This window comes from Canis lupus, chromosome 1 (assembly GCF_011100685.1).
Source record: "Canis lupus familiaris isolate Mischka breed German Shepherd chromosome 1, alternate assembly UU_Cfam_GSD_1.0, whole genome shotgun sequence".
NCBI lineage: Eukaryota > Metazoa > Chordata > Mammalia > Carnivora > Canidae > Canis > Canis lupus.
The window spans coordinates 74,465,971-74,493,429 of record NC_049222.1 but is presented as its reverse complement, the minus strand read 5'-3'; the positions used below and the strand labels follow the sequence as shown (position 1 = coordinate 74,493,429).

General features: G+C 36.1%; 1 protein-coding gene across 4 annotated transcripts in view; it reads right to left on the bottom strand.

Annotated features, from left to right (window-relative positions):
* The window catches only part of AGTPBP1 (ATP/GTP binding protein 1), a 180,053-nt gene that overhangs the window by 125,993 nt on the left and 26,601 nt on the right, over positions 1–27,459 (bottom strand). For 3 of the 4 annotated variants that reach the window (XM_038526945.1, XM_038526944.1, XM_038526943.1), the window contains exons 2-3: positions 19,194–19,258; positions 6,357–6,481 (exon numbers count right to left, since the gene is read on the bottom strand). In XM_038526945.1, the coding sequence (XP_038382873.1) occupies positions 6,357–6,481; positions 19,194–19,225 (157 nt within the window). In that variant the 5' untranslated portion in view covers positions 19,226–19,258. Of the gene's footprint in view, positions 1–6,356; positions 6,482–19,193; positions 19,259–27,459 lie in introns of those variants that run through there. The other variant, XM_038526946.1, reaches the window with a different exon arrangement.

Genomic DNA, 27,459 nt, shown 5'->3' with positions numbered 1-27,459 from the left:
TTGGATTCCAAGGTCCACCCCTTAATTGTACCACTGCAAACCCTTATAATTAAGTAAATACTAAAATGTGCACTCTCTATTCCTACATCACAGTAAAAATAAGGCCACAAGAATTTCTCCTAGTTTAAGATTCTTAGTACCAAAACCCTGAAACTACTGTTTTGACTTACCTCAACTCACAGCCATTACCATCTGCCCTGCCATAGCCACAGCTATTCCAAAATGTGTGCCAGTTCTCAACCTTGCCTCTCAGTCTCTGGACCTCTATTCCCAACTCTCAGAATCTACATTTCCCTCAATGAATTGAGACAAAGTTATTAGTCAATGACAGATGAAATCCTATAAACAATAACCAAGCTCCATACACTTATGTATCCAGTCCTTGATGATTCTGAATTCCTTTTTCCAATCCAGGGAGGGAAAGAGGCATATATTGTTTCTACTATGTTCTGAATCCCATCCTTTCTACCTACTTATAAACCTACAGCTTCAGCTTCTACCCACATACTATTTTCTGTTTTCCCACCTACTTAACAAACCTTATTTTAACTTGCTGCCTCCTCTATTTCCTTCTGGTTTCTCAGTGAAACTCCCCCCATAACAGAAAGTCTACACTCCTGCCTTTTATTTCATTTGCCATTCACATTACATGAAAGTGCTCTTGTTGTGGCCAATAATTTATTGTCAAATGAAAAAGATGTTATTTTAACTAACCCCTCTACGTTACTTAACATTGCTAGTAACACTTCCTCTGCTGGCTTTTCTACAACAGTCCTTCTCCTCTCAGTTCTTATACCACTACATACTTTCTTCAACACCTGCAATAATCTAAATGTTATACTTAACAGGCAATAATTTTAAAGCAGCTATTATAATTACATTCAATCATATTATGGAAAATAAGCTCACCATGAACAAAAAGAAATCACAGAGAAAAAGCACAAAAAAAGAACCAAATGTACATTTTAGAAAAGAAAAATATAATATGTGAAATAAATATCAGATAAACATAATGGCAGAATGCAGAGGAAAAAGGCAGTGAACCTGAACATAGAAAAACGATGTATCATCCAATCTAACAGAGAGGATTGAAAGTGAAAAACAGGGCCTCAAGGATCTCTGGAGCAATCTCCAAAAGCCCAGCATATGCATTATTATATCCCAAGAGAAAAAAATGAAAGAGACAAATTTTGATCAGTAAAAATTTCCTAAAATTTATAAAAACACAAATTTACAGATTTGAGAAGCTCAGCAAATTCCAAGCAGGATAAATACAAAGAAAACTATATGCAAACCTCTGAAAACCAAAACTAGTAGAAAATTATGAACTCAATCATAGAAAAATGACACATAACTTTCAGAAAGCAAAGTATCAAAAATAGTAGACATCTCCTTTGAAATCATAGAGGCCACAAAATAGTGGAAGCACTGTTTTACATGCACTTTATAGTGCTGAGAGACAAAAACCATCAACTCAGAATTCTATACCCAGTAAAAATATCCCTCAAGAATTTGGTGAAATAAATCTACTGTCAGATACAAAAAATTCTTCCACAGCAGATCTGTCCACTAGAAATGCCAAAGGAAATTCTGTAGGCCAAAGGGAAATTCTGCCAGATCAACCTCATATCTTTAGGAAAGAAAAAAGAGCTTCAGAAATGGTAAATATGTGAGTAAACATAAAAAACTACATTTTTCTTAATATCTTTAAAATACACAAGACTGCCAAAAGCAAAAATTGTCTTTCAGGACTTCTAATGTATATAGATAAGATACCTATCATAACTAGAGCTGAAGAATGATAAATATAAATGGGTACTTGAGGTTCCAAGGTTTCTAAATTTCATATGTGGTTACATTCTTAATTCCAAGCACAGTGCAAAAAGTTAATGATTGCTTATTTTGATTTCCAGAGGAATGAGTTTTAAAAATTACAAATAGGTATAACTGGTAAGTCAATAGGTAAATTAAAATGGAATTCTAAAAACTGTTCTAATAATACAAAAGAGGGTAGGGCAATAAAAAACAAGAAATGAAAACAGCAAGGACAAACAGAAAATTAACTGTAGACTTAAGTCCAATTAATGTTATATTAAATGTTATCAAACTAAATGCTCAAATTAATAGGTAGAGTACATCAAACTGCTATCTACAAACTGCTATCTACTTTACATTCAAAAATACAAATTGGCTAGAAGGAGGGTGCCTGGGTGGCTCAGCCTTAAATATATATAAACCAAAACTGCCAAAATTGAAAAGAGAAATATACAGATCAACAATAGGTAGAGAATTCAATACCCAAGTCTTAATAGAACAGCTAACGAGAAAATCAATAAGGTATACAAGTTTTGAACAACACTATCAAACAACGTGACCTAACCAACATTAATAGGACACTCCACCCAACAACAGCAGATGGAACATTCACGTGCACATGGAACATTCCCAAGGAATGACCATATAGTAAGCCATAAAATATGTCTCAATAAATTCAAAAGGACTAAAATCATACAAATCTCCAACCACAGTGGAATTAAATTAGAAAACAACAGAAAGAAACTGGGAAATTCTAAAATAATGAGAAGTTAAACAACACACTGCTAAATAATCCATGGGCCAAAGAAGAAATCACAAAAGAAATTAGAGCATGTGAACTGAATGAAAATAAAAATATATTAATAGTTGTAGAACGCAGTTAAAGCAGTGTTTACAGAGAAATTTATGGCTTTAATGACCACATTATAAAAGAAAGGTCTCAAAATCCATTATCAAAGCTCCACTTTAAGAAAATGGAAAATCAAAGTTGAAACAAGCAGAAGGAGGAAAGCAATAAAGATGGAGGATCAATGAAATAGAAAAAAAGGAAAATAGAGGAAATTAATGAAACCAGAAGCTGGTTCTTTCAAAAGATCGACAAAATTGACGAATGTTTAGCTAGACCTGGGTCTCTCAATCTCAGCACTGTTGTCAGTTTCGGCCAAATAATTTTTTCTTAAAAGGGGTTATGCTATGTGTTTGTAATGCTCAGCAGCAACCCTGGCCTCTATCCATTAGATGCCAGTAACAATCCCCTTCTCAAATTTCACAACCAAAAACACCTCCAAACATTGCCAGTGTCTTGGGGCAAGTGAAGAGGAAAATCACCCCTGGCCCAGAACCACTGATCTGGACAGATCAAGAAAAGAGAAAGATGACACAAATGGCAAAAATTAAGAATGACAGAAACTGAGGATTATAAAGGAATTACTACCAAGAGATGCATGCCAACAAATTAGACCATCTACACGAAATGGATAATAATTATGTTTCTAGGGAAAAAATTAAGGGTAAATTACAAAAAGTACCATGCATACTGCAAATAAGTAATATATTCTTAAAGACAGAAAATGTAATGCACTCAAGAAAAACTAACGTCAAATTGTGGAAATGTATATACCTCCACTACATAAACAAGTATTTGTGGTTTTTTTAAAATCACTTAAATACATAAGTAGTATGTGCTTATTACAACAATTCTAACAGTAGAAAAGTACTTTAAGTAAATCAGGAACTTACCTCATTCCCCTCCATTTGCTATCCCACTGATAACTACTGCTAAAAATATGGTATGCATACTTCTGTTTTTGTGGGTTTTGCCTTGTTCATATAAGTGTTACATATGTATATAACACTTACTTTGTACAAAAATGAGGCTATACATATAGTTATATGAACCAAAGAAACTTGCTCTTTTACATAACAGATCAAACTTAGGGACTCCAAGCAATTCATACAGCTCCACATAGGAAGTATCTGTCAGATGTATCACAAGTAACTTCTTTATAACTGCATGAAGTTATTATACTTTTAATGTTCCACAATTTGGCTTTATCAAAATTAATTCAACCATTCTCTCATTAATGGATAGTTAGGGAGTATCTCTGGTATTACAAACAATGCTGCAAAATATCCTCAAACATTGTTTTACATACTAGCATTTTTATTTTAGTCAAATACATTCCTGAGAGTCAGCAAGCAAGTGCACTTTAAATAAGCATTGCTAGATTCTTCTCTCCAAAGTTAGTAATAATTATTGCACCATCAACAGTGCATGAGAACACCCTATTTTCCATGTCCCCAATGCTGGATACTGTTATTCTCTAATTTCTGCCAATCTAACTAGTGAGAAGTATCTTTGTTGTTTTCATTAGCAATTCCCAACTTTCAAGGAGTTAAAGAATCTTTTCACAGGTTTACTGGCTATTTGCATTTCTTCTTTAACTATAATTTCTAATCTTTCTCTCTCAAATGGACATCCAACTGAATTATCCTATAAATGATGATGGGACAGTCTTCCCACTACTAAGTTACACTGTTCTCATTGGCTAATCCAATGTACTATAAATGAAATCACAGTATTACACAACCTAGGGGACAGCATTCAGGGCCTGGACCCCCAGTGGGGAGTAGCAGGGTATAGGGGCAGTCTCTGGTAGTAGTATGGCTGGGTCATTTTTCAGAGGTGATGCGAGAGAGTTGGGGCTTCCAGGCTGTGGGAAATGTCTGCAGTGGTGGGGGCAGTGTACACAAGTGTTATCTATGGGTCTGAAGAATTTGTTTTCTTTTGTTTGTGTTGGTTTTGAGGAGGTTTCATATTAGAACACAGTGAATATACTTGGTACATATAACTTTGCACTAATACAGTTATACATCCTTGTACGTCTACCTTAGATGATAAGCACAATTACTTCCAAAGGCTAGACTCCAATATAGCAAGTTGTTGAATTAAAAAGTACAGACACATAGAATGCCTGGGTGGCTCAGCAGTTAAGCGCCTGCCCTCAGCCCATAGTGTGATCCTGGAGTCCCAGGATCAAGTCCCGCATCAGGCTCCCTGCATAGAGCCTGCTTCTCTCTCTCTGCCTGTGTCTCTGCTTCTCTCTGTGTGTGTGAATAAATAAATAAAATCTTTTTAAAATCTTTTTAAAATTTTTGGGATCCCTGGGTGGCCCAGCGGTTTAGCACCTGCCTTCGGCCCAGGGCGTGATCCTGGAGACCCGGGATCGAGTCCCACGTCAGGCTCCCTGCATGGAGCCTGCTTATCCCTCTGCCTGTATCTCTGCCTCTCTCTCTGTCTCTCTCTCATGAATAAAGAAATAAAATCTTAAAAAATTTTTTTTTAATTTTTTAAAAAATAAAAAAATTAAAAGTACAGACAGGTATCTTAGATTTTGCTAAAAACAAATGTCATCTATTAAAGACCTCTTCTGGGTTTTGGAGTGCTGTCAACTACCCTTTAAAAACATAGACTGCATAGGAGGTAGTTATCAAAATGCTCTATGACCATGAAGAGGAGTTAATACATACTGAGTTCCTGAATATGGAAAATGCCTACTAAAGGACCTGAAACTCCAGAATAATGAAATAATTTTAAAAATTAAAAACTAATTATAAAATGTCTGAACTTTAATTTTAACAGAATGCCTTCAATATACTATTAAATATTAAGGTAGCTGCTGGTTTACCCTTATTTCAAAAAAGAAAAATCAGGTTTGTTTTTTTTTTAATCAACCACAAGTTCTAGAATCTTAATTTCCTTTTTTTAGTATCTATTGAAATGATTACATAGATTTTATTTGACCTGTTCAAATAATGTTATATTTCCTGATATTAAACCATTTTAGAACTCCTGAAGTGCTCATTAGCAAGGTGATATTCATTTTTAATGTATTTTAATTCATTTGGATTTACTTCACTAACATTTTATTTGAAATTTTATTGTTCATATTTATGTTTCTAAGTACAAAGTCAGTACCTTTCTTCTCTTGTACTCTCTCAAGGTTTTGATACCAATTCAGTAGTATTAACTTCATAAAATAGAAAAATGATGCCTAATTACAGATACCAGTTATTGAACATTTTAAAATTCTTTTTACATGTTTCTCATTAAAACTCATGATAATCACTGATATCTTTTATCTCTACTTCAGAGCTGGTACAGCTGAATCCTACGGACTCAAAATTTTCCTAAGATCACCCCACCACTGAATGACAGAGCTTGCACTCAAGTGGGGATCACACTAGTAACCAGTGTTCTGTGCTGCTTGACATCTTTTTGTCAAAATTCTAGAACAAGAAGCACTGGAATTAAGTATTGTTTGAGAATGGGGGAGGGGGACACTTAATCATTATCATTTTTAGAAACAATGCTTTGAATAGCAATTCCATCCACAGTCATTCAGTTTTCTACTTCTTGAGTCTACTTGAGAAAGTTCAGTTTTTACAGAAAATCATCTATTTATCAAAAGTTTGAACATTCTTAGCACCTACTTTTGAAGAATTGATAAAGATTTCAAAAACAAAAGATTAAAGTTTACCTTGACTTTGAGCCAGATGAAGAATTTTTGATGTAACATATCTAGCAGTATCTGATTCTGTAGATTCAGTATTGATCTTCTCCAGCTGAGCCAGGAGTCCCACAATCCGAGAATTATTGGTAAGGCTAAAAAGAATGTTACTTTATATTAGGGTACATTCTACACCAATTGTAAATTCAAAACTATAAAGATCTCTAAAAAAAAAAAACCTTCTAAAAACATTAAGGATTTATGCCACATTTCCTTATTCTGTTTTACAGCTTAACATTGCTAAAATTTGGGGTGCCTGGGTAGCTCAGATGGTTTTCGGTTCAGGTTGTGATCTCTGAGTCCTGGGTTTGAGCCCCACATGGGGCTCCTGGTTCGATGGGGAGTCTGTTTCCCCTTCTCTCTCTACTTCTCCCCCCTTGTTTATGCCCTCTCTCTTTCTCAAATGAATAAAACCTTTTTAAAAAAAAAATAGCTAAAATTCTATTAATTTAAAAGAGAGAAAATAAATAAATAAATAAATAAATAAATAAATAAATAAATAAATAAATAAATAAAACACATTTCATTTCAGAAAACCACAAATGTCAACCCATCCAGCAATCTTACATCACACCTTCAAAGTTCACCTTTCGACTCTTCAAGAATACTTCTTACATTTCCTATGCTTACCTCAAAACTCTAATCATCCCTCCCATCTTAGTCCACTCTCAGTGCCCTGCTTTGTATTACAAGCCCGAACAGGAACACACTTTTCTTCCCACTACCACATCCTTAAATCTATCTGATTCTCTACCCACATTCTTTCTTCCTTGTTCTCATTATACATTTGCACATCTGAAACTGTTCTAGGTATTACCAATAGTAAACAAAACAAAATTCTTCTCCCTACAGACTGAACATTCTAATGGTGAGAGATAAACATGTAAATAATCATACAATATTTAAGGTGGTGGGCAGTGCTACAAAGAAAAGCAGGAAAAAAAGAAAAAGAAAAAGAAAAAGAAAAGCAGGTTAGACGAAATAAAAGGTGGAGGGCGAGGGATGCAATTTTAGTGGTCAGAGAACACCTCACTGATCGAGTACCACTGAGGGAAAGCCCTGAAAGAAGTAGCCATGAAGAAACCTGCAGAAAGAGCTATTCAGGAAGGAGTCACAATCAACCAAAACCCCAAGGCAGGGATCACTGTACTGAGTTAAAAGTGAGGCAGCCAGTGTGGCTGGAGTAGACAAAGAGAGTAACAGTGAGAGATGAGGTCAGAGGTGGGGGTGCCACCATTTAAAGCTTTGCAGGCCAATGTAAGATTTTGACTTTTACACTAAGTGGGATGGAAAGTTTCTGAGCAGAAGAGTGATATGCTCTGATGTTTTTAAAGGCTCTCTGGCTAGTACGTTGAGACTCAAAAAAGAACAACCCCTCCCCTATATACTTGACCCACTAGCCCTTCCTGCATTCTCAATGTATTTGCTCCTTAGATTAATCTTTCCCTGATTCATCATCCCTCTCTCCCTTTCAACTAGATCATACTCAATGGCACACTAATATGATGTAGGAGAGCTCCCACTAGCAACCAACCACCCCACTTCTCTGCTACTCCTTGAATGAGGCACCTGTACTTGCTCTCTCCATTTTCTCATGTTCTGTTCACTTTTCAAGCTTGCCTTCTGCACCCTGAGGTCTCCCAATCTCCTGTAGTCACTTCCTTACTCATCATATTCAGTACCTCAGCACTATCCAAATCAGATAGCTTTCTCTTCCTCCACTTCCTTCTTTGGGCTTCAATGACTCCACTCTCTCTTTATTTTATATTCTTCCTATCACCACCTCTCTGAGATCCCCTCTATTGGCTCCTCCTCTTGTAATACATTTCTAGATACTGATTTATCGACAGCTCTATCCCCAGCCCTCTTCTTTTCATTCTCTCCATTCTTCTGCCAATGTGATCTCATGTAATCCCACCACTGTAATTATGATCTAAATACTACCTGGCTCCTACACTCAACTCCAGCTTCACCCTGATAGCTTACTCAACCTAACAAGCCCAATATAAAGCATTTTCTAGTTCCTCCTCTCAACCTATTCTTCTTCCAATCTTAACTGCTCTCAAACCCACATGAAACCACCAATTGCTCAGGAAAAAATCTGAACTGCCTTCCTCACACCAAACCAGTATCAGCTCCATCTCTGAAACATATTAACTTCATCCACTTGTCTCCGTATCTACTATTACTCCTCAAGTCCGAGCAATCATCATCTCTCACTTGGAAATCATAGCCTTATCACTAGTCTGCTTTCATTATTGCTTGCCAATAATCCATTTTCTCAGTAATTTTTTAAATCTTTTTATTTCAAAATACTTATAAATACTCATAGGAAGTTGCAAAAATAGTAGAGTGGTCCCTACTACCTTTCATCTAGTTTCCCCAATGGTTACATTTACTACACAGCAATGGCAAAAACCAGGAAATTGACAGTGGTTAAGTATATAGTTCTAGGCCAGTGGATCACATGCACAGATTTGTAGAACCACTAATCTAATCAAGTTGCTATCCAGCTTAAAAAGAATCCCTTCAATGGCTTCTTGACTTTGAAGTCAGACTTCAGGAAAAATCAGAACTTTAGGAAAAATCTTACTTACTTACCACAGCCTACTAGACAGGCCCTTTGTCTATGGCTTCTGTCTACCTCTCAGATTTTATCTCTCACAACATTCCCCTTATGCACTGGGATCCAGCTGCAATGGCTATCAGTTCTCTGAATACAGCACGTTTTTCCCCAACCACAAGGTTGCTGTCCTCTCAATCTGGAGGGTGATTTCACTCAGCTCTATTTAAAGCTGGCAACTTCTCACTTCAGGCTGCAACTCAATCATGTGACCATTTCCTCACCAGCTCCTCCACTTCTGATATTAAAATGTACCTATAAAGAATTTATCCCTATTTGAAATTATGTAAGCTCCACAAAGGTAAAACACCCTGCTTGTCTTACTCTACAAATTCAGTACTTCAAACATTGGCTGGAATAGCACAGACAATACATATTTAGAAACATATGAAAACCAGTATGTTCTTTTCAGGTTAACTATGCCAAATGCTTTAAATTTGGAGCTACTTTAATTGAAAGGTATCTGAAATTTGAAAATACACATTAAGCATACATTTTAAAATGTACCTAACCATTTAAAATAATATTTCCCATTTATCAGAGCCAGTATAGCATAGATATAAAGATACATATCGATATATATAAATCTTTAAACATCATAAAAACCCAAAAAAAACCTTAAGAATATGTTCAGTGTAAAAAAAAATAAAATAAAAATAAAATAAAAAAAAGAATATGTTCAGTGTAATATCAAGTTTTAAGATACATAAATTCAATACAATATATTTTTAGTGTATATACATAATATATAAGAAAACATTATACACACACATACTCTCTTACACATAAAGACACGCATGGAAATTATGACCATCAAATTCAGCATAGTAATTATCTCCAGATAAGGGAGAAAAATGTTTTCAGGCAATAGTACACAATGCATTTGTAATTTTTTTTATTTCTTAAGGGGGTGGCCAGTACACAGGTGTTCATTGTATTATTCTCTATCATTTTTGGTTTTCAGAAACATTTCATAATTTTTTTAAATAAAAAAATTCTGGGGGCAGCCCTGGTGGCGCGGCGGTTTAACGCCGCCTGCGGCCCAGGGTGTGATCCTGGAGACTCAGGATCAAGTCCCACGTCCAGCTCCCTGCATGGAGCCTGCTTCTCACTCTGCCCTGGGTCTCTGCCTCTTCTCTCTCATTCTGTGTCTCTATGAATAAATAAATTTTTAAAAAATCTTTTTAAAAATATTCTGTAGAGATTAAATCTATGTTACATGTTTAACATTGTACATATTTTTTTCTTCCAATGTTGCAGGAGGAAGGAATGATTCCTTATATAACTACACTATCGCTACCATACCAAAAATAGTAACAATAATCCTTTAATATCAAAATTAGTCTAACTTCAATTTTCTTAATTAGTTCATCTCTCACACATTTTCTTTGTACAAATGAGAAACCAAATGAGGTCTATGTATTGCATTTGTCTTTTTTTTTTTTTTTTTTTTTTATCAAAGACACAGAGAGAGAAAGGGAGAGAGGCAGAGACACAGGCAGAGAGAGAAGCAGGCTCCATGTCAGAAGCCCAATGTGGGACTTGATCCCAAGACTCTGGGACCATGCCCTGAGCCAAAGGCAGACGCTCAACCACTGAGCCACCCAAGCGTCCCAACATTTGTTTTTTTATCGACAAATTTCCTATTACTTTTTTCTCCTCACAATTTGTTGAAGCAGTTCGATTATCCTATAGTTCCCCACATTCCAGACTTTGCCAATTATACATCCACAGCATAATTAATTGTTTGTCCATCCTCCATATTTTCTGTAAACTGGTAGTTGAATTTAAAGGCCTAACCTGATGAAGCTTGACTTGGAAATGTGAACTCTTTATAAATAAGTGGTACTATAACATTCTATAACAAGTCATGCAAGCTAAACTAGCCACTTTTTTCATAGAACATCATTTTTACTTCAAATAACAAGTCAAATAATAATAAAGACATTTTAAAAAACAAATGACAAAGATTATTCAGACTGGGGAACTGGAGCATACTTTTTTTTTTTTTTTTTTTTTTTTTTGGAAATGAACAAAGTGAGTCTATCATTTCAAGGAACAATTGACAGATTGTTGCCAATGATAAAATTTAGCTTTTGAGCTAAACTTAGAATTTCAAAAAATGTGGATCTATCATCAAAGCCTTGAGAGATTCCCACTAATTAAAAAATTTTCTAGGGGATCCCTGGGTGGCTCAGCTGTCTGGCGCCTGCCTTTGGCCCAGGGCGCAATCCTGGAGTCCCAGGATCAAGTCCCGCGTCGGGCTCCCGGCATGGAGCCTGCTTCTCCCTCTGTCTATGTCTCTGCCTCTCTCTCTCTTTCTCTCTCTCTGTCTCATGAATAAATAAATAAATCTTCAAAAAAAAATTTTTTTCTAGGTGCCTGGGTAGCTCAATTGGTTAAACATCCAACTTTTAATCTCACCTTAGTTCCTGATCTCAGGTTTATAAATTCAAGCCCCACATTGGGCTCCATGCTGGGTGTGGAGACCACTTTAAAAAAAATTTTCAGGATGCCTGGGTGGCTCAGCAGTTGAACGTCTGCCTTCACCTCAGGGTGTGATCCCAGGATTCAGGATCGAGTCCCTATAGGTTTGGTTCCCTATGAGGACCTTGCTTCTCCCTCTGCCTAAGTCTCTTCTGATAAAAATCATTGGTGATATTAATATATGCAATTTTTTAATACTGTATAATAAAATGTACCACTATGTAGAAGATCTGCATTAGTTATGGAACCAATATTTCCAAATGACCACTGCTGGATGTTACAAATTTAAATATGGGAAAAAATTTATTCAAAGTGCAAAAGAGCCAATGGAATTTAATGTAACAGAGAACAAAAAGTTCACTAATATAGTTTCAGATTCCACATTGCAATTAACCTTTAAGAAAACTATTACTTAGCAAGAATATCCATTTCAATTTGAATTTCAAACAATACAGCTTTATTTCCAAAGTACATTATCATTTGTGTTTATTCCTCATTTATAATTATTACTCTTGCTTTAATCATATCTTTACTGTTTCTCTACAAATACTGAAAACACAACTTTATTTTCCTCTATCATAAATCAAAGGAACATTATATACAATGATCTAAAATGGCCTTTTATTCTGTACTCCTTTTTCTAATTATATATCTATGTGAGCCCAGATATTCTTCATATTCTATAACAAGAACACCACACATGCACAAACTATATATGCATGTATAATATCTGCACATATTACATGTAATACATGCTTACATGACAGACTGAACTCAGAAGTGGATAAAAGAATCTATCTATCTTCCATTAAGCCACACATCAGATTTGCAAAAATTTAGTAAAATAATGCTAGTCTTCATTTTTTTGGAAAACACAGTTATTTCTAAAACAAAATGTTATGTTATTATACAATTGGTTTATTGCCATTTTTAAATGAATTAAATAGGGGCACTTGGGTGGCACAGTTGGTTAATTATCAGACTCTTGGTTTCAAATCAGGTTGTGATCTCAGGGTCATGAGATGAATCCCCTCATGGGGCTCCACACTCAGCACAGAGTCTGCTTAAGCTTCTCTCCCCCTCTCCCACTACCCCACCCTCACTACATGTATGTGCATTCTCTAAAAAAGAAATAAACCCTTTTTTAAAAATAAATGAATAATTTTAAGTTCTCAGTTTTAATGTATAATAATGTAAATATCAATGGATAAAATAACTCATCAACAAAAACGTTTTGGAGTCTTCATCAATTTAAGACAGCATAAAGAGATTTTGAGCTAAAAAAATCTGAGAACCACTCCTCTAGGCTTATCCTGCACATTTTATGCTCCTGACCTAGAATCAGCCCTTTCTCCAAAAAGTCCTGGTTCCTTTTGGTGATAAATGATATTAAGAGACCACAGTTTGAGAACTAAGGAGCAAAATACATCTTTAAAAACAGTTCCATAATGCAGAGTTAAGAGAATTTTGCATTAAGGAAACCAAATCCTGATATTTAATAACTGAGTGTTTCTTAAATTTTCTCCAATTAATATTTTTCTTAATGGTCATCTCAGGAAAAAAAGTCATCTCATCATTTCGCAGTAGTTAATAAAACATCTAACTATTCAAAAAATTCATAAACATACAAAACACACACTGAGCATAACACACATTCAATTCTATTCCCAACTAAAAATTTGTTTTATCAGTAACTCTAAAAATTTTTAATTACACCACATTTTAAAAAAGTAAAAGAAAACCTTTCATCTAAGTGATTCCTTTCTGAGAATCATGCTTCTTCAAATGATGGATGGCTGAACAGAGGAATGAATCTTTTGAAGGGAGGCAAATAAACAGAAATTGAGAACATAGGCAAATCAATTTCCCTCTCTATTTCTACTTTTCTCATCTACAGAATGAAAACTTAACAAAATATTTTAAGCCACCCCAACTCAGCTCTTAAAATATAAAGCTGCTGAAGGCTGTGACAGTAATGTTGAAAGAATCATAGGGTGAACAGCAGAGGGCAGCTGTACCACTTCTGAATAATTTTTAGACTTTGGAAAATCTGGGGAGGGGGGATAAGCTATCTAACTATTAAATGGACAATCTCAACTACACTGAGAAAATGTTTAAATAACAAGGCTCAGAAAAGGATGTATATCCCTTGCCTACCCTACTTTTAGATGAATCAAAATGAAGCTAAGACCAAACTTCAGATATTCGATTTATGACTGTTAATTATGAAGTAGTGAAAAAATCATGGAATTGAAAATATAATCCATATGAAATACATCAAATCCAGTTAACTTTCAAATGGATATTTTAAGAACAGTATCACTCAGGGGGTGCCTGCATAGCTCAGTCAGTTAAGTATTTGCCTTAGGCTCAGGTCTGGGATTAGGAACCTGCTTCTCCCTCTCCCTCTGCCTGTAGCTCCCCCTGCTTGTGCGCTCACTCTTTCGCTCTCTCTTTCTCTCTCTAAATGAAATCTCTAAAAAACAAGACAGTATCAATCAAATATTTGTTTCATTGTAGTGGTCTCCTACTGCTTTGTTTCAATTTACTCTCAGAACTATTTTTCTAAAAGCATAAATGTGGGGATCCCTGGGTGGCTCAGCAGTTTAGCACCTGCCTTCAGCCCAGGACCTGATCCTGGAGTCCCGAGATGGAGTCCCACGTCAGGGTCCCTGCATGTAGCCTGCTTCTCCCTCTGCCTCTCTCTCTCTCTCTCTCTCTCTCTGTTTCTCTCTCTCTCTCATGAATAAATAAATAAAATACTTAAAATAAATAATGGAAAATTTGGAAATGAACAAAGTGAGTCTAGCATAAATGTTCTTGGATATTACAAAAGTCTCAATGATGTACAGATACTACCTTTGCAATAAATAATTTCCCAAGCAACTGTAAGCACTATAGAACCTATCTTCATATCGTTATTACCTTTTTTACCTTAAAATGCAGGTAACAGAGCTATCCTCATTAAAAAAAAAGGTAAAAACATCTCACAGCAGAAAAAATCTATAGAAATACACTAAAGTTTTAGACTTAAAGATGACACTCAGAAATTAAGATTTAATTTCAAACAGTAAGGTTTTAATTCCAAAATGCATATTATCTTTCAGAAATATCGGTTCCTCATTTAGAGGTCTTTTTGAACCTGCTTTTATTACTTTTGCTTTATTTACATTTTTACTATTTCTCCCCAAATACTAAACATACAACTTTATTTTCTTCCATCACGAATCAAAGGACAATGAAAAATAGAAACTTCATTATCATTCTTTTGTAAAAAGTGTTAAATATTTAAATATGTAAAGTTTGGAAAACAATAATCTTCTAACTGAAAAAGAAGAATAACTACTTCTCTGACTACTTCTTATAATTAAATGCAGAAAAGGCTTCTTCAACAAAAATTCTAGTTTAACACTACCAAGTGACTTGTTACGGACAACCAGTAAAAGCCTGTTAAAATTTTAAACTGTCTAAATTAAAGTACCATCAGCAATAATTAGTCAAGTTATCCTTTAAATTCCTTCACCAAAGCTAATTAAATGCTAATTATTTTATAGTCATTATTTTTAAAATTTCTCTGGTCATGTTCCACTGGGATTTTAAGTACATGTTTGTGGCTAACTGCTTTGCCCTGATATATGGCCACTCTGGTGTATCACATTTCTCATTTTTAGCTTAATGTAAAAATTAGTATAGGCTAGGTCAGAGGTTCTCAATCATGTTTGGAGCTTTGTGGGGAGGAACTGGGGGGGCTGGTCTCATGATACCTTTACACTAAAAAATTATTGGGGACCCCCCCAAAGAACTGTTATTTTCACTGAAAACACAAATCTGACAAACAACCTGAAAAACTAGTACACTGAAAACTACAGAACATTGCTTTAAAAAATTAAAGATGACTATAAAAAAAGGAACATACTATGCTCAAGAGTAATAAGACCCAGTGTTGTTAAGGTATCAACAGTCTCCCTGGGGCACCTGGGGGCTCAGTCAGTTAAGCAGCTGCCTTCATCCCAGGGTGCTGAGATCGACCCCATAGCAGGCTCTCTGCTCAGTGGGGAGTCTGCTTCTCCCTGTCCCTCTGCTGCTCTGCTGCTTCCTCTGTTTGTGCTATCTTTCAGATAAATAGAGTCTTGGGGAAAAAAACACTCAATTCTCCCCTAACTGATCTATAGAATCAAGGCAATCCAGTAAAAATCCCAACAGGCTAATGTGTAGAAATTATAAAACTGATGCTAAATTCATATGAAAATGCACAGAAACCTAAAATAGACCCAATTTTTGAAATAAAAGAACAAAACTGGATCCCTGGGTGGCGCAGCGGTTTGGCGCCTGCCTTTGGCCCAGGGCGCGATCCTGGAGACCCAGGATCGAATCCCACATCAGGCTCCCGGTGCATGGAGCCTGCTTCTCCCTCTGCCTATGTCTCTGCCTCTCTCTCTCTCTCTCTGTGACTATCATAAATAAATAAAAATTAAAAAAAAAAAAGAACAAAACTGGTAGATCAACACTAATTTTGAGACTCACTATAAAGTCACCAAGGCAGAGAAGTATTAGCACTATAAGATAAACATCTAAATCAGTAGAATAAAACAGAGTCCAAAAATAGGCCCACACATACATGAACAACTGATTTTTGACAAAGATACAAAACCAACTGATTGAAAGGATGATTCTGCAGATATACATAAGCCAAACTTACCAAACTATACTATGTGCAGTTTGTTGCATGATGACTATATCTCAGTAAATTTGTTTAAAAATTATAGGTGGCCTTAGTAAATACTCCTGGTATACCACGTAAAGGCAGAAACTACACAGGAGTGGTTGGAGTGTCTGAAATGAGATGTAGATTGCATTTACAGACTATCTCAAATTTTTTGGTTTTTAAGGGAATCAGATATATATCAGAAGAGCAGAGTCTATATACTGGGAAGCCCAGATCTTGTTTAAATAGTAAGGAATAAAGCGGTTAATGATTCAAGACAGAAAAATAAATGATTAAAAGAGCCTAAGAAAAAAGGAGGGAGGTGAAATCAATGAACACTGGTGTCAGTATTAATACCTGACAAGAAAAGAGACACATTCTCTGCTGGAGTATAAATAGCAGGAGGGTAAGCAGAGGATGGGATCAAATAAAGGGGAATACATAAATTTAAGGTGTAAGATACATGAGGATAATAGATTGTATTATCTCTGTGATACCATGAGGGAAAGCCATTTGTTGAGGGTCTGTATTTGAGACATCTGAGGATTTCAAAGGCTTAAAGGGTAAAAAGAAAGTATAAAATAATCATTACAAAAATTGAGAAAATAAACTTTTCCAGAAAACCATAGTTGCAAGATTTCTGGGCTCAGTTCAAGCCAATGAGCAGTAATTTTTAGTGTTACTTTCAAGTTAGTTCATCCTCCCAACATCATTTAGCTGCTCAATAAAGGTTTATCCAGAGGGCTTCATCAGATGGATGTAAGGGAAAAATACAAAGTCAGGTGAAAGATATCTCAGGTCTTTTCAAGAGTGTAATGACAGATAGTGGATTCTACTGAGAGAAAATAAAGTCAAAAGATTAAGTCAAAAGAGAGATTTTGACCCTTTTCTATTTCAATTCATCTTTCTGCATCCAGCTTTCTTCACAGAGCAATATGACAAGTACTAGTAGAACTTATCATTTCTCAGGATCCCTGGGTGGCGCAGCGGTTTAGCGCCTGTCTTTGGCCCAGGGCGCGATCCTGGAGACCCGGGATCAAATCCCACATCAGGCTCCCGGTGCCTGGAGCCTGCTTCTCCTTCTGCCTGTGTCTCTGCCTCTCTCTCTGTGTGTGTGTGTGTGTGTGACTATCATATATAAATAAAAATTTAAAAAAAAAAAAAAAGAACTTATCATTTCTCTTAGATGAAGGCCACTTGCAGTGACCTCAATTTAGTTAGACTAAAACAGCGACAAAAATAACAATAAATACCCAGTAAAATCTATCTCAGGAGAAAAAAGTGAAAACCAATACTAGGAGCCAGAAGTTGTCAAACTGTAATTTCCTATTCATGTGGAACAACAATCTAGTAATTTTAGATAGTTTAGCTAATCAACAGAACTACCATTACTTATTTGACCTAATCCCAAAAGTGGCTGGCTGGTGCTCCTTCTTTTTGTTTTGTTTTCTTAAGGTTTATTTATTTTTCAGAGAGAGAAAGCAGGCACAAGTGCATTGGGGGGGGTGGGGGAGGCAGGGGGAAAGAATTTTCAAGCAGGCTTCCCAGAACCCTGAAATCATGAGCTGAGCAAAAACCAAGTCTGAGATAAACTACTGAGCTCAAGTCATGATTTCATGGGTCATGAGATGGAGCCCACCCCTTCCTCCCCACCCTCATGTGCAGCTCTGCCCTCAGCAGGGAGTCTGCTTCAGGATTCTCTCCCTCTGCACTTCCCTCCACTCGCTCGCACACACTTGCTCTCTAAAATAAATAAATAAATAAACTTTTTTAAAAATAAATAAAGATTTTAAAATTTGGGAGCGCCTGGGTGGCTCAGTCAGTTAAGCATCTGCCTTCGACTCAAGTCACGATCCCAGGGTCCTGGAACAAAGCCTCACATTGGGCTCCCTGCTTGCTAAGCCAGGAACACGCTTCTCCCTCTCCCTCTGCCCCTCCCCCACACAAACCAACACCCCCTTGCTCTCTCTCTCTCTCAAAATAAATAAAATCTTCAAAAGACAAATTTTAAAATAAATAAAACACAATCAGTCCCTAATTCCTTTCCTATACAAATTATAAAAATACTTCAACAATGAAATTTGTTATAATGTATTATATAGTTAATAACTGGAAAACTTGATGTAAATAAGGAACAAATCTTATCTAAACTGTATCTACTTATTTTAAGAGTCAAACCATACTTGTAAATGCAAAGTTGTAAAAATGTAAATATAACCTACAACACTGCTACAAAGCAAAACTGATTACCAATATTAATAAGTTGTCATTTACTAGCCTGCTACACACTATCTTCACAACTTCATAATATAGCATTATTATTATACTCATTACATAGATGGGAAAACTGAGACTTAACAGTGTTAAGCAATCTAGCTAAAAAATAAATTCCAAAACAGAATCAGTTTGTCTAACTTTTAACTGAAAGAATCCACAGTAAAACCTTGCTAATAAGGACAATTTCTTGGTACATAAGAGCTTTAATAGAGATGATGCTTTAACTCAGGGATTAGTTAAAGTTTTTCTGGAAAGTACCAGACAGTATATATTTTAGGCACAATGGACCATACAGTCTCTGTCAATAATTAGTCAACTTTGCCACAGTAGAGCAAGTGTCCAGACAATAAATAAATGAAGGAGCACAGCTGTGTTCCAGAAAACTTAATTTATGTACACAGAAATTTCAATTTCATATAAACTTCATGTGTCATAAATATTCTTATTTCCCCCCCAAATTTAGAAACGTTAAAAACTATTCTTAGCTCATGGGCCATACAAAAACAAGAGGTAGATGGGGTCTGGCCCATGGGTCATAGTTTGCTGACTCCTGCTTTAATTGAAAATTAAAGCATTAATAAATATTAGTTTAAATATGTAAATACAACATGCAATTATTTAAACACAAATAATACTTTCAAATAAGGAGTTTCAAATAACCACTTCATGTATTATTTCCATAATTGATACATATTGGTATTTAGCACTACAGTACCTTTTTTCTGATATCACTTTTAACTTGCTCATCTTGACTTACTTCATTTCATCATTGCAGATAATCTAAAAGAAAAAATGTTAATGATATTAAACACACAACTGTTTCTATATATTAGATATCATAAAAGCCATGCCATTGAAAGTTTTTATTATGAGCAACACAAGATAACACTGGAAACCAAAGGAGAGTATTTGATTTTTATGTGTTTCTGGCAAGTTACCTCAATATGCAAAAATGTGTGACAATTACATGATCTAAAACCAGCCAGTAAACTGTTATCAAAATCCTGGAGCTACAAAAAAAAAAAAAAAAAAAAAAAAAAAAAAAAAAAAAAAAAAAAAAAAAAAAAAAAAAAAAAAAACTAAAATAGTATATGCTCTAGTGTTAAGACTTCTTTTAAGACAGTTCAAATTATCTTTTTCCAATTTTATATTCCTCCTTAGAATAAACAACCACAGCAGTGTACTTACTGTCCACTACTCACACAGTGATCAAATACTGGTAGATATGTAAGAACACTTATTAATAACAAGTTGTTTAGACAGTAAAAACTACCTATAAATCATCTCATTTAATATACTTTATATTTTACTTCAGTCAATACAAGTTTTATCATTAAAAAAGTACACATTATACACTTTAAAACTTTAAATCTCATTTCATAGAATCTTTACAACTTTTCAGATTTATTTTGTAACTATTCACCCCCCCAAAAAGAGAAAAAAAACAAAACAAAACTCTGAGATGTCTTTTAATTTTATATATAAATGCTTACTGAAGCAGAATTTTGGTGCATCACTAGACGTAAAAAAAAAATGCTAATTCAACAAGTTTCTCACATATTTATACAATATTTAGTATAATGATATTTAAAGGGAAACAAATATGCAAAAGAATGTAGTAGATTTAGAAGCTACAGGTATTCTGAATGTTTTTCTTCAATTAACTTTCACTTCAATAAAACACATGATTTTTTTTTTTCAGTTTTCTCATTAACTCAATTATAAGAAAGAAAACATGCATTTCACCTATGGACTTCTTCATGTCGGCAAGAAATTTAAAACTGCTGACAATTCTTTCTTTTAATGGACTTTTTAGGGACACCTAGGTGGCTCAGCAGTTGAGCATCTGCCTTTGGCTCAGGGCATGATCCTGGAGTCCCAGGATCAAGTCCCACATCGGGCTTCCTGCATGGAACCTGCTTCTCCCTTTGCCTATGCTTCTGCCTCTCTCTCTGTCTTTCATGAATAAATAAATAAAATCTTAAAAAAAGAAAAAAGAAAAAAATCTTAAATAAATTAATTGACTTTAAAAAAAAAAACTACAAAAAAGTAATTTTTCCCCTTTCCAAATAAATTAAGAATCAAAAATCCAAAGGAGGGGGAAAAATCCTATGTGATTTCAAAAGCATTACTGCTGCCATAACATAAGGTTAATTAAGTTACTTCTACTTGTTGAGTGGTAGGAGCTTCTCTAAAAGTGCATTAATAGCACATCTCATGAAAAGTTTACTGTGACTCTTATTATTAGAGCTGATAGTTGGAAAGGTTAATGTTTTACCTTACGTCACAACCACGTCAACAGTTAAAGAAATGATTTGAACTTCCAACTCACAATAAAGTAATAGTTGGACAACAGGCATTCATGTCCTCTCCCTCTGAGGACTAGAATAAAGTAGACAGCAAAGTAATAAAGAGAAATTAAGTTATGTTTAAGCCCACAGTGATAAAAGGAAAACTAAAGTCAGGGCGGGGGGTTCGGGGGGTCCAGAGGGTAGGTATCCTGTCCAGAAGAACTCAGGGAACTTGGAACCCAGGGACATGGAGATGCCAAGCACAACAGAGGAAGAGACTGCTCAACAGCTAATGAAAATTCTGTAATTCTAAGTAACTTCTTACCTCTTCGATATCCCATACCTCACCACTGTGGAAAATGTTCAACAGCCAGTCACAGAATTCCTGACAAATAATCTTCACCAAAGAAACAACCTCAAAGAATTCTGCTTTCTGGGACTAAAGAGTCTCCCAGGAAAAAGGCCAGCACTCGACCCCATCATCTTAGAACTAAGCCACTATGTCTCTTATGGTCCCTTTTTATAGCCTAAAGCTAGAGTGCCCCCCAGAGAACATGAAAACTCTGTATTTTAAAAGTTTGTGTTCATCATTGTATCATGTAACACAAACAGGCACTTTAGAGGCAGAAGTACTGCATTTCAGCAAGTCTGTGGATTTGCCAACCAAGTGTGACAAAGCAAGAAAGAGGCAAAGAAACTGAGACTATGTACAAGGGCCTAACTATAAAAACTGACCAGGGATCCCTGGGTGGCGCAGCGGTTTGGCGCCTGCCTTTGCCCCAGGGCGCAATCCTGGAGACCCGGGATCGAATCCCACATCGGGCTCTCGGTGCATGGAGCCTGCTTCTCCCTCTGCCTATGTCTCTGCCTCTATCTCTCTGTGACTATCATAAATAAATAAAAATGTTTAAAAAAAATAAAAATAAAAATAAAAATAAAAACTGACCATTAAGTTTAGGTATAATCTATTCATTCCTCTTTATTGGGTCATTCTCATCCCCATAAAATCATGTTGTTATTTCCATGTCTTGAAGAAAAAAATAAACTCTTTGCTCCTATTTCCTCAATCCAGCTACTGTCCCATTTCTCATCCCTCCCGAAAGCAAAGAGTTGTTTGTACACACTGTAAACAAGTCCTCTCTTCCCCTCCTAAGCACACTCCAGTCAGGTTGTCCCCAACACATGTCAGTCCCAGTGACCTCCATTTCCCTAAATTCAACTATCAATTCTCAGTCCTCATCTTACTTGTCCTATCAGCAGCATTTGATAGAACTGGTCACTCCCTTTTCTTGGAAATACTTTCCTCATTTGGCCATACTGTTTCCTTCACTGAATGACCTAAGTAAGCTTAGCTCTTCCTCGTCCTTTTAGAACTGCAGTGTCCTCCTTGGTGACCTCATCCAGTGTCATAACTACCCAACATCTCCACTTAGATCTCTAATAATATCACAAACTCAACATAACCAAAACTGATCTGACTTGCTCTTCCCTCCTAAATGTGCTCTCACCTCAGCTTTTCTAACTGTAAAGACAATCCTCTAAATCTCAGTCCAAAACCTTAACATCCTTCTTGACTCCTGCCTTACATCCCACACCCAATCCATCAGCAAGACCTAATAATTCTACTTTCAAAATATATCCAGAATCTGATCACTTCACCATATCTATTACCATGGACAAACCAATCATCCTAATTAGTCTCCTTTCTGTCTTCACCCGTCTACAGTCTATTCTCAGCAGAACATCCTGACTAATCCTTTTAAACCCTTGGGGAAAAGAGACAAAAAAAGCCATTTCTCATTAACTCAACTATAAGAAAGAAAACATGCATCCAAAAGAAAAAAAAAAAAGCCATCCTCAGGTAAATCTTGTCACCACTCTGCTCAAAGTCCTGAGATGATGCCCATTTCAGTGGCATTAAGGGCCCTAGGGGAATACCCCCACCCCTTCCCTTCCCTGAGCTCATCTTCTACCTACAACTCTCCTCACTCACTCTGCTCTAGACACACTGGCTGTGCTTCCTTGCTTTCCTCCAATTCTCACCTTGACCAAGCTATTTTCTCCACCTGAAATGTTCTGCTAGAAATCGTAATGACTGACCAATTTCCAAACTTCCTTTGCTTGAGTATCACCTTTTCAATAAAGCCTACTTCAACCAATCTATTTAATTCTGTAAATTACCTTCAGACTCCAATATATCCATTGCCCCTTGCTTGAATCTACTGTCTTTCCAGAGCTCTTATCACCTTCTAATACAGGATGATTCAAAAATAATTGAACACTGAAAACTGTACTATTCAATAACTGATTACATATGAACATGTGTCAAAACAACTTTTAAGGGAACAGTTTAGTTCTATAAGCTTCTGAATGTTCAATAGATGCATCATTAAATCATATATATCAGTCCTGTAATCAAATTCATCCCAGTCCCTTACCAGCTTATCACCACTGATGATGACAAAAGCAACCAAAATGAGTTCCTTCATTTCCTCAAGGTTTTGAGGACAAAGTGGTAGCAACCCAAGGTTCTTGATATATACAAATAAGAAATCACAAGGTTTAATACCTAATATCTCACTGGCCAATATTTCACTAGTCTTAATCACTTTGTAAACTAGACAACTGATTAATAAACTCTGTGTATTGCTTATTATCTATATCTCCCTGCTAGAATTAAAGATCCATGAGGGCAAAAATTTGCTTTGCTTACCAAATGCCTCCCAATTATCTAGAACAAAGCCAGAACATGGCAGGTGCTAAAAAATCTTTTAAATGAGTGAATCAATGTTTTATTTTTTTAAAGATTTTATTTATTTATTCATAAATAAACACACACACAGAGAGAGAGAGAGAGAGAGAGGCAGAGACACAGGCAGAGGGAGAAGCAGGCTCCTCGTGGGGATCCTGATGCAGGACTTGATCCCAGGACTCCAGGATCACACCCTGGGCCGAAGGCAGACGCTCAACCACTGAGCCACCCAGGCATCCCCAACCAATGTTTCAAAGACTTGCTTTGAGAAACTTTTATTACACAAATGAGCAAAAAAAGTCTTCATTTTTAAAATTCTAACAATACGCTAGATATAGTATACTGGTACACAATACCTATCCCAATTTCCATTTAGTGTGCTGTCCTGTACTACGAGAAAAAAAAGAAAATTTCCCAGACACCCCTGCAGCTATAGTTCCAGCTGTGACTTAAATCCACCAATTTCAATCTCATCATTTGGGAGAGATTTAAAAGACTAAAAGGCTGCCGGACTCCACCGGCAAGCACAGACACATTCAGTTCCTGGAAAACAATGCAATCAGAGGTCCCAGAATCTAGTCCAGGGTTTCTCAGAAGCTGATGCTAGAATTCTTTAAGAGCTCACGACTGGGGTGAATGTTTTTTTTCTTTTTTACTTTTGTGCACAAGCAATGGCAGCATTCACAGTAACTAATGAGACTGTGTTAGACATTAGCCATACGTTGACAGTATACAGTAGAACCATGTTCACTTGGTCAGAGTGTGCCTTCATAGGTTGAGGCTGCATGGCACGGGGGAGGATGGTAGGCTGATGAACTCTAGCTTCTGCTTTTCAAGTTACCTCTCCTAATCCGGTATGATTAGTAACAAAGAATTGTATCTTGTGAATCATTTCACTAAAGGAGCACAACTGGAGACATACACACAAAACCCCATCTTTACTACTTATCAGAGGCGCCTGGGTGGCTCAGTCGGTTAAGCATCTGCTTTTGGCTCAGGTCATGATACTGGGGTCCCAGGACTGAGCCCCACATCAGGCAGGGAAGCCTGTTTCTCCCTCTCCCTGCCCTCCACCGCTCGTGTGCATGCACGCGTGATCTCAAATAGATCTAAAATAAATAAATAAAATCTTAAAAAAGAAGAGAAAAGAAAAAAGAAAAGAAAGAAAGGAAAAGAAAACAAAACAAAACAAAACAAAACTCCTTATCAGTAGGCCAATACAGGAGCTGGTAATCCTAGTTGTTGTACTCTATCTTACGTGGGCTGTGGAAAACAACTGTGCAACATGGCTCCAGCAATATTCAGAAGGTATGGAACTATAAAGTATGGTCATCTGACAAGTTAAAGATACTACTGGAATCTCAAACATGATAAACCTTTAGTTTTAAAAAATTTACATACAATGAAAAGGCTGAGGTAACAACTAAGGTAGTAGAAGAACTTACTGACCAGAAAAGGGAAAGCCACCCACTGAGACCCTAATGAGGCCAGAATGTAAAAGTATGCCTAAGTAAAAGTATGCTGAAGTAAAACGCTTGTACAAGATATCTTAAGAGACATGTTTAAAGTTCTACAGTACACTAACAGTAACTAACAATAACACACTGACATGTTTTAAATACCCACATAATAAAGAGAAAAATAAGTTTCTCTATCTAAACTGAAGAGTCGGGATCCCTGGGTGGCGCAGCGGTTTAGCACCTGCCTTTGGCCCAGGGCGCGATCCTGGAGACCCGGGATCGAATCCCACGTCGGGCTCCCAGTGCATGGAGCCTGCTTTCCCTCTGCCTATGTTTCTGCCTCTCTCTCTCTCTCTCTGTATGACTATCATAAATAAATAAAAGTTAAAAAAATTAAAAAAATAAAAATAAAAAAATAAATAAATAAACTGAAGAGTCAATAGAGATCACCAACTATAATATTAAGGTCATATTCCATATATACTAGGTATTTATGAATATTGTAAGATTTGAAAATGGTGAAATCAAGAAAACTTTTTTTGCTAGAGTGCTGCCCAAAGCCAGCAAAGGACAGGATATTTTATGTTTTGTCCTCCTATCTAGAAACAAAGCTCTGTCTTTAAGAACACTGTTGACAACTGTTCTGATAATATCCCATCCAAAGCTGGCTCCATGTGAAGATTCACCACTCTTGTTTAAAAAAAAAAAAAAAAAAAAAGGCTGACTTGACAATACAGTGTTTTCTTCACAAAGAGGTGCTACAGTCAAAAGCTCTGGGAGATGAAAAAAGTTCCATTTGAAACCACAAAAAAATGATTAACTTTATTACACAAAAACCCATTCACTCAAAATGTTTAAGGAACTGTTACAACCTGAAGAAAGAACATATAAATCTCCCACTATATGCCGAAGTCCAGTGGCTTAGTGGATGAAGAGTTCCCAATAGGCTGAGCTGAAAGGTAAAGTGCAGAGTACTTTCACAAATACAGTATGCTACGTGCTTGGAGAAGGAAGAATGGTTCCTGAAACTAGACAACTTAGCAAACACTTGTCACGTGAAACAAATGAACAACTCTCTGCAAGACCTTAGATAAAATATTTTGGCTTCAAGGGACAAGATTTTTGGGGGAAAATTATGTGACAAAGAAAATCATAAAATTGCTCGTACTGCTGCTTGGGTTTGAGAGTGAAAAATGGTATCTTCAAATCTCAAGTCTTGCTGACCTAGAAGAACAAAATTAAAAAGCAAAAAACAGAATTTTCTCCTTATTTTGAAACACATGTAAGACTGAATGAAGGACCCTTTCTCTGAATCTTCTATGCAGGATGAGAACCTGACTTTGAGGAAGAAGAATCTTACATCTCAAGATGAGACCTACTAATCTGTCCCTAAAAGTTGTGGATATCTAAAAAAGAGTACTGTCCTGAAAAATCAGAGGAAAGTAACAAACACTTGGCTGCAGGTTTTCAATTTCTCACGTAAGAAATATTTTTGTTTTTTAAGAAGCATCAAGAGCAAGGAAGAAATCACCTTATGTCAGTTGAAAATGAAATTTGTGGTTATTTCAAGTTTAACATAGAAAAGAAACTAAAACCAACTTTCAGGGATCCCTGGGTGGCGCAGCGGTTTGGCGCCTGCCTTTGGCCCAGGGCACGATCCTGGAGACCCGGGATCGAATCCCACATCAGGCTCCCGGTGCATGGAGCCTGCTCCTCCCTCTGCCTATGTCTCTGCCTCTCTCTCTCTCTCTGTGACTATCATAAATAAATAAAAATTTAAAAAAAAAAAAAAAAAAAAAAAAAAACCAACTTTCATAAGAGAAATAAACTTCTTTTAGTAAATAAACTTCTGAATCATTTGTAACTCCCAGACCTATATTCGAGCCTGATCAAGTTCATCAGTAAAAAAAAAAAAAAGGTTTAGACCAAATTCTGGTATAAATTATGTTTTAGGCTCTATTTTTATTAATATTATTTTGACCTATGCTTTTTAGTAGCTTTGCTATTTGACACTATTTTTTTTTTTTTTTAATTAATGAGAGACACAGGGAGAGGCAGAGGGAGAAGCAGGCTCCATGTAGGGAGCCTGATGTGGGACTCAATCCCCGGACTCCAGGATCACGCCCTGGGCCGAAGGGAGGCACTCAACCACTAAGCCACCCAGGTGGCCCAATTTGACAGTTTATGTTTACATTGTAAATAACATTAACTAGCAAAAAGACAGAAAAACAGACCAACAGAATATACACTGAAGTCTATATATAAATGCACACATCTATGATCAGCTAATTTTTGGCAAGGGACCAAATCCACTCAATGAAGAAAAAATTGCAGCATACCTCAGAGATATTGCAGGTTCAGTTACAGACCACTGTAATAGTCTGTAGCAATTGTAGCATATACTACAATAAGGCAAGTCAAACAAGTTTTTTAGTTTCCAGTGCATATAAAAGTTGTGTCTACACTATACAGATAGTC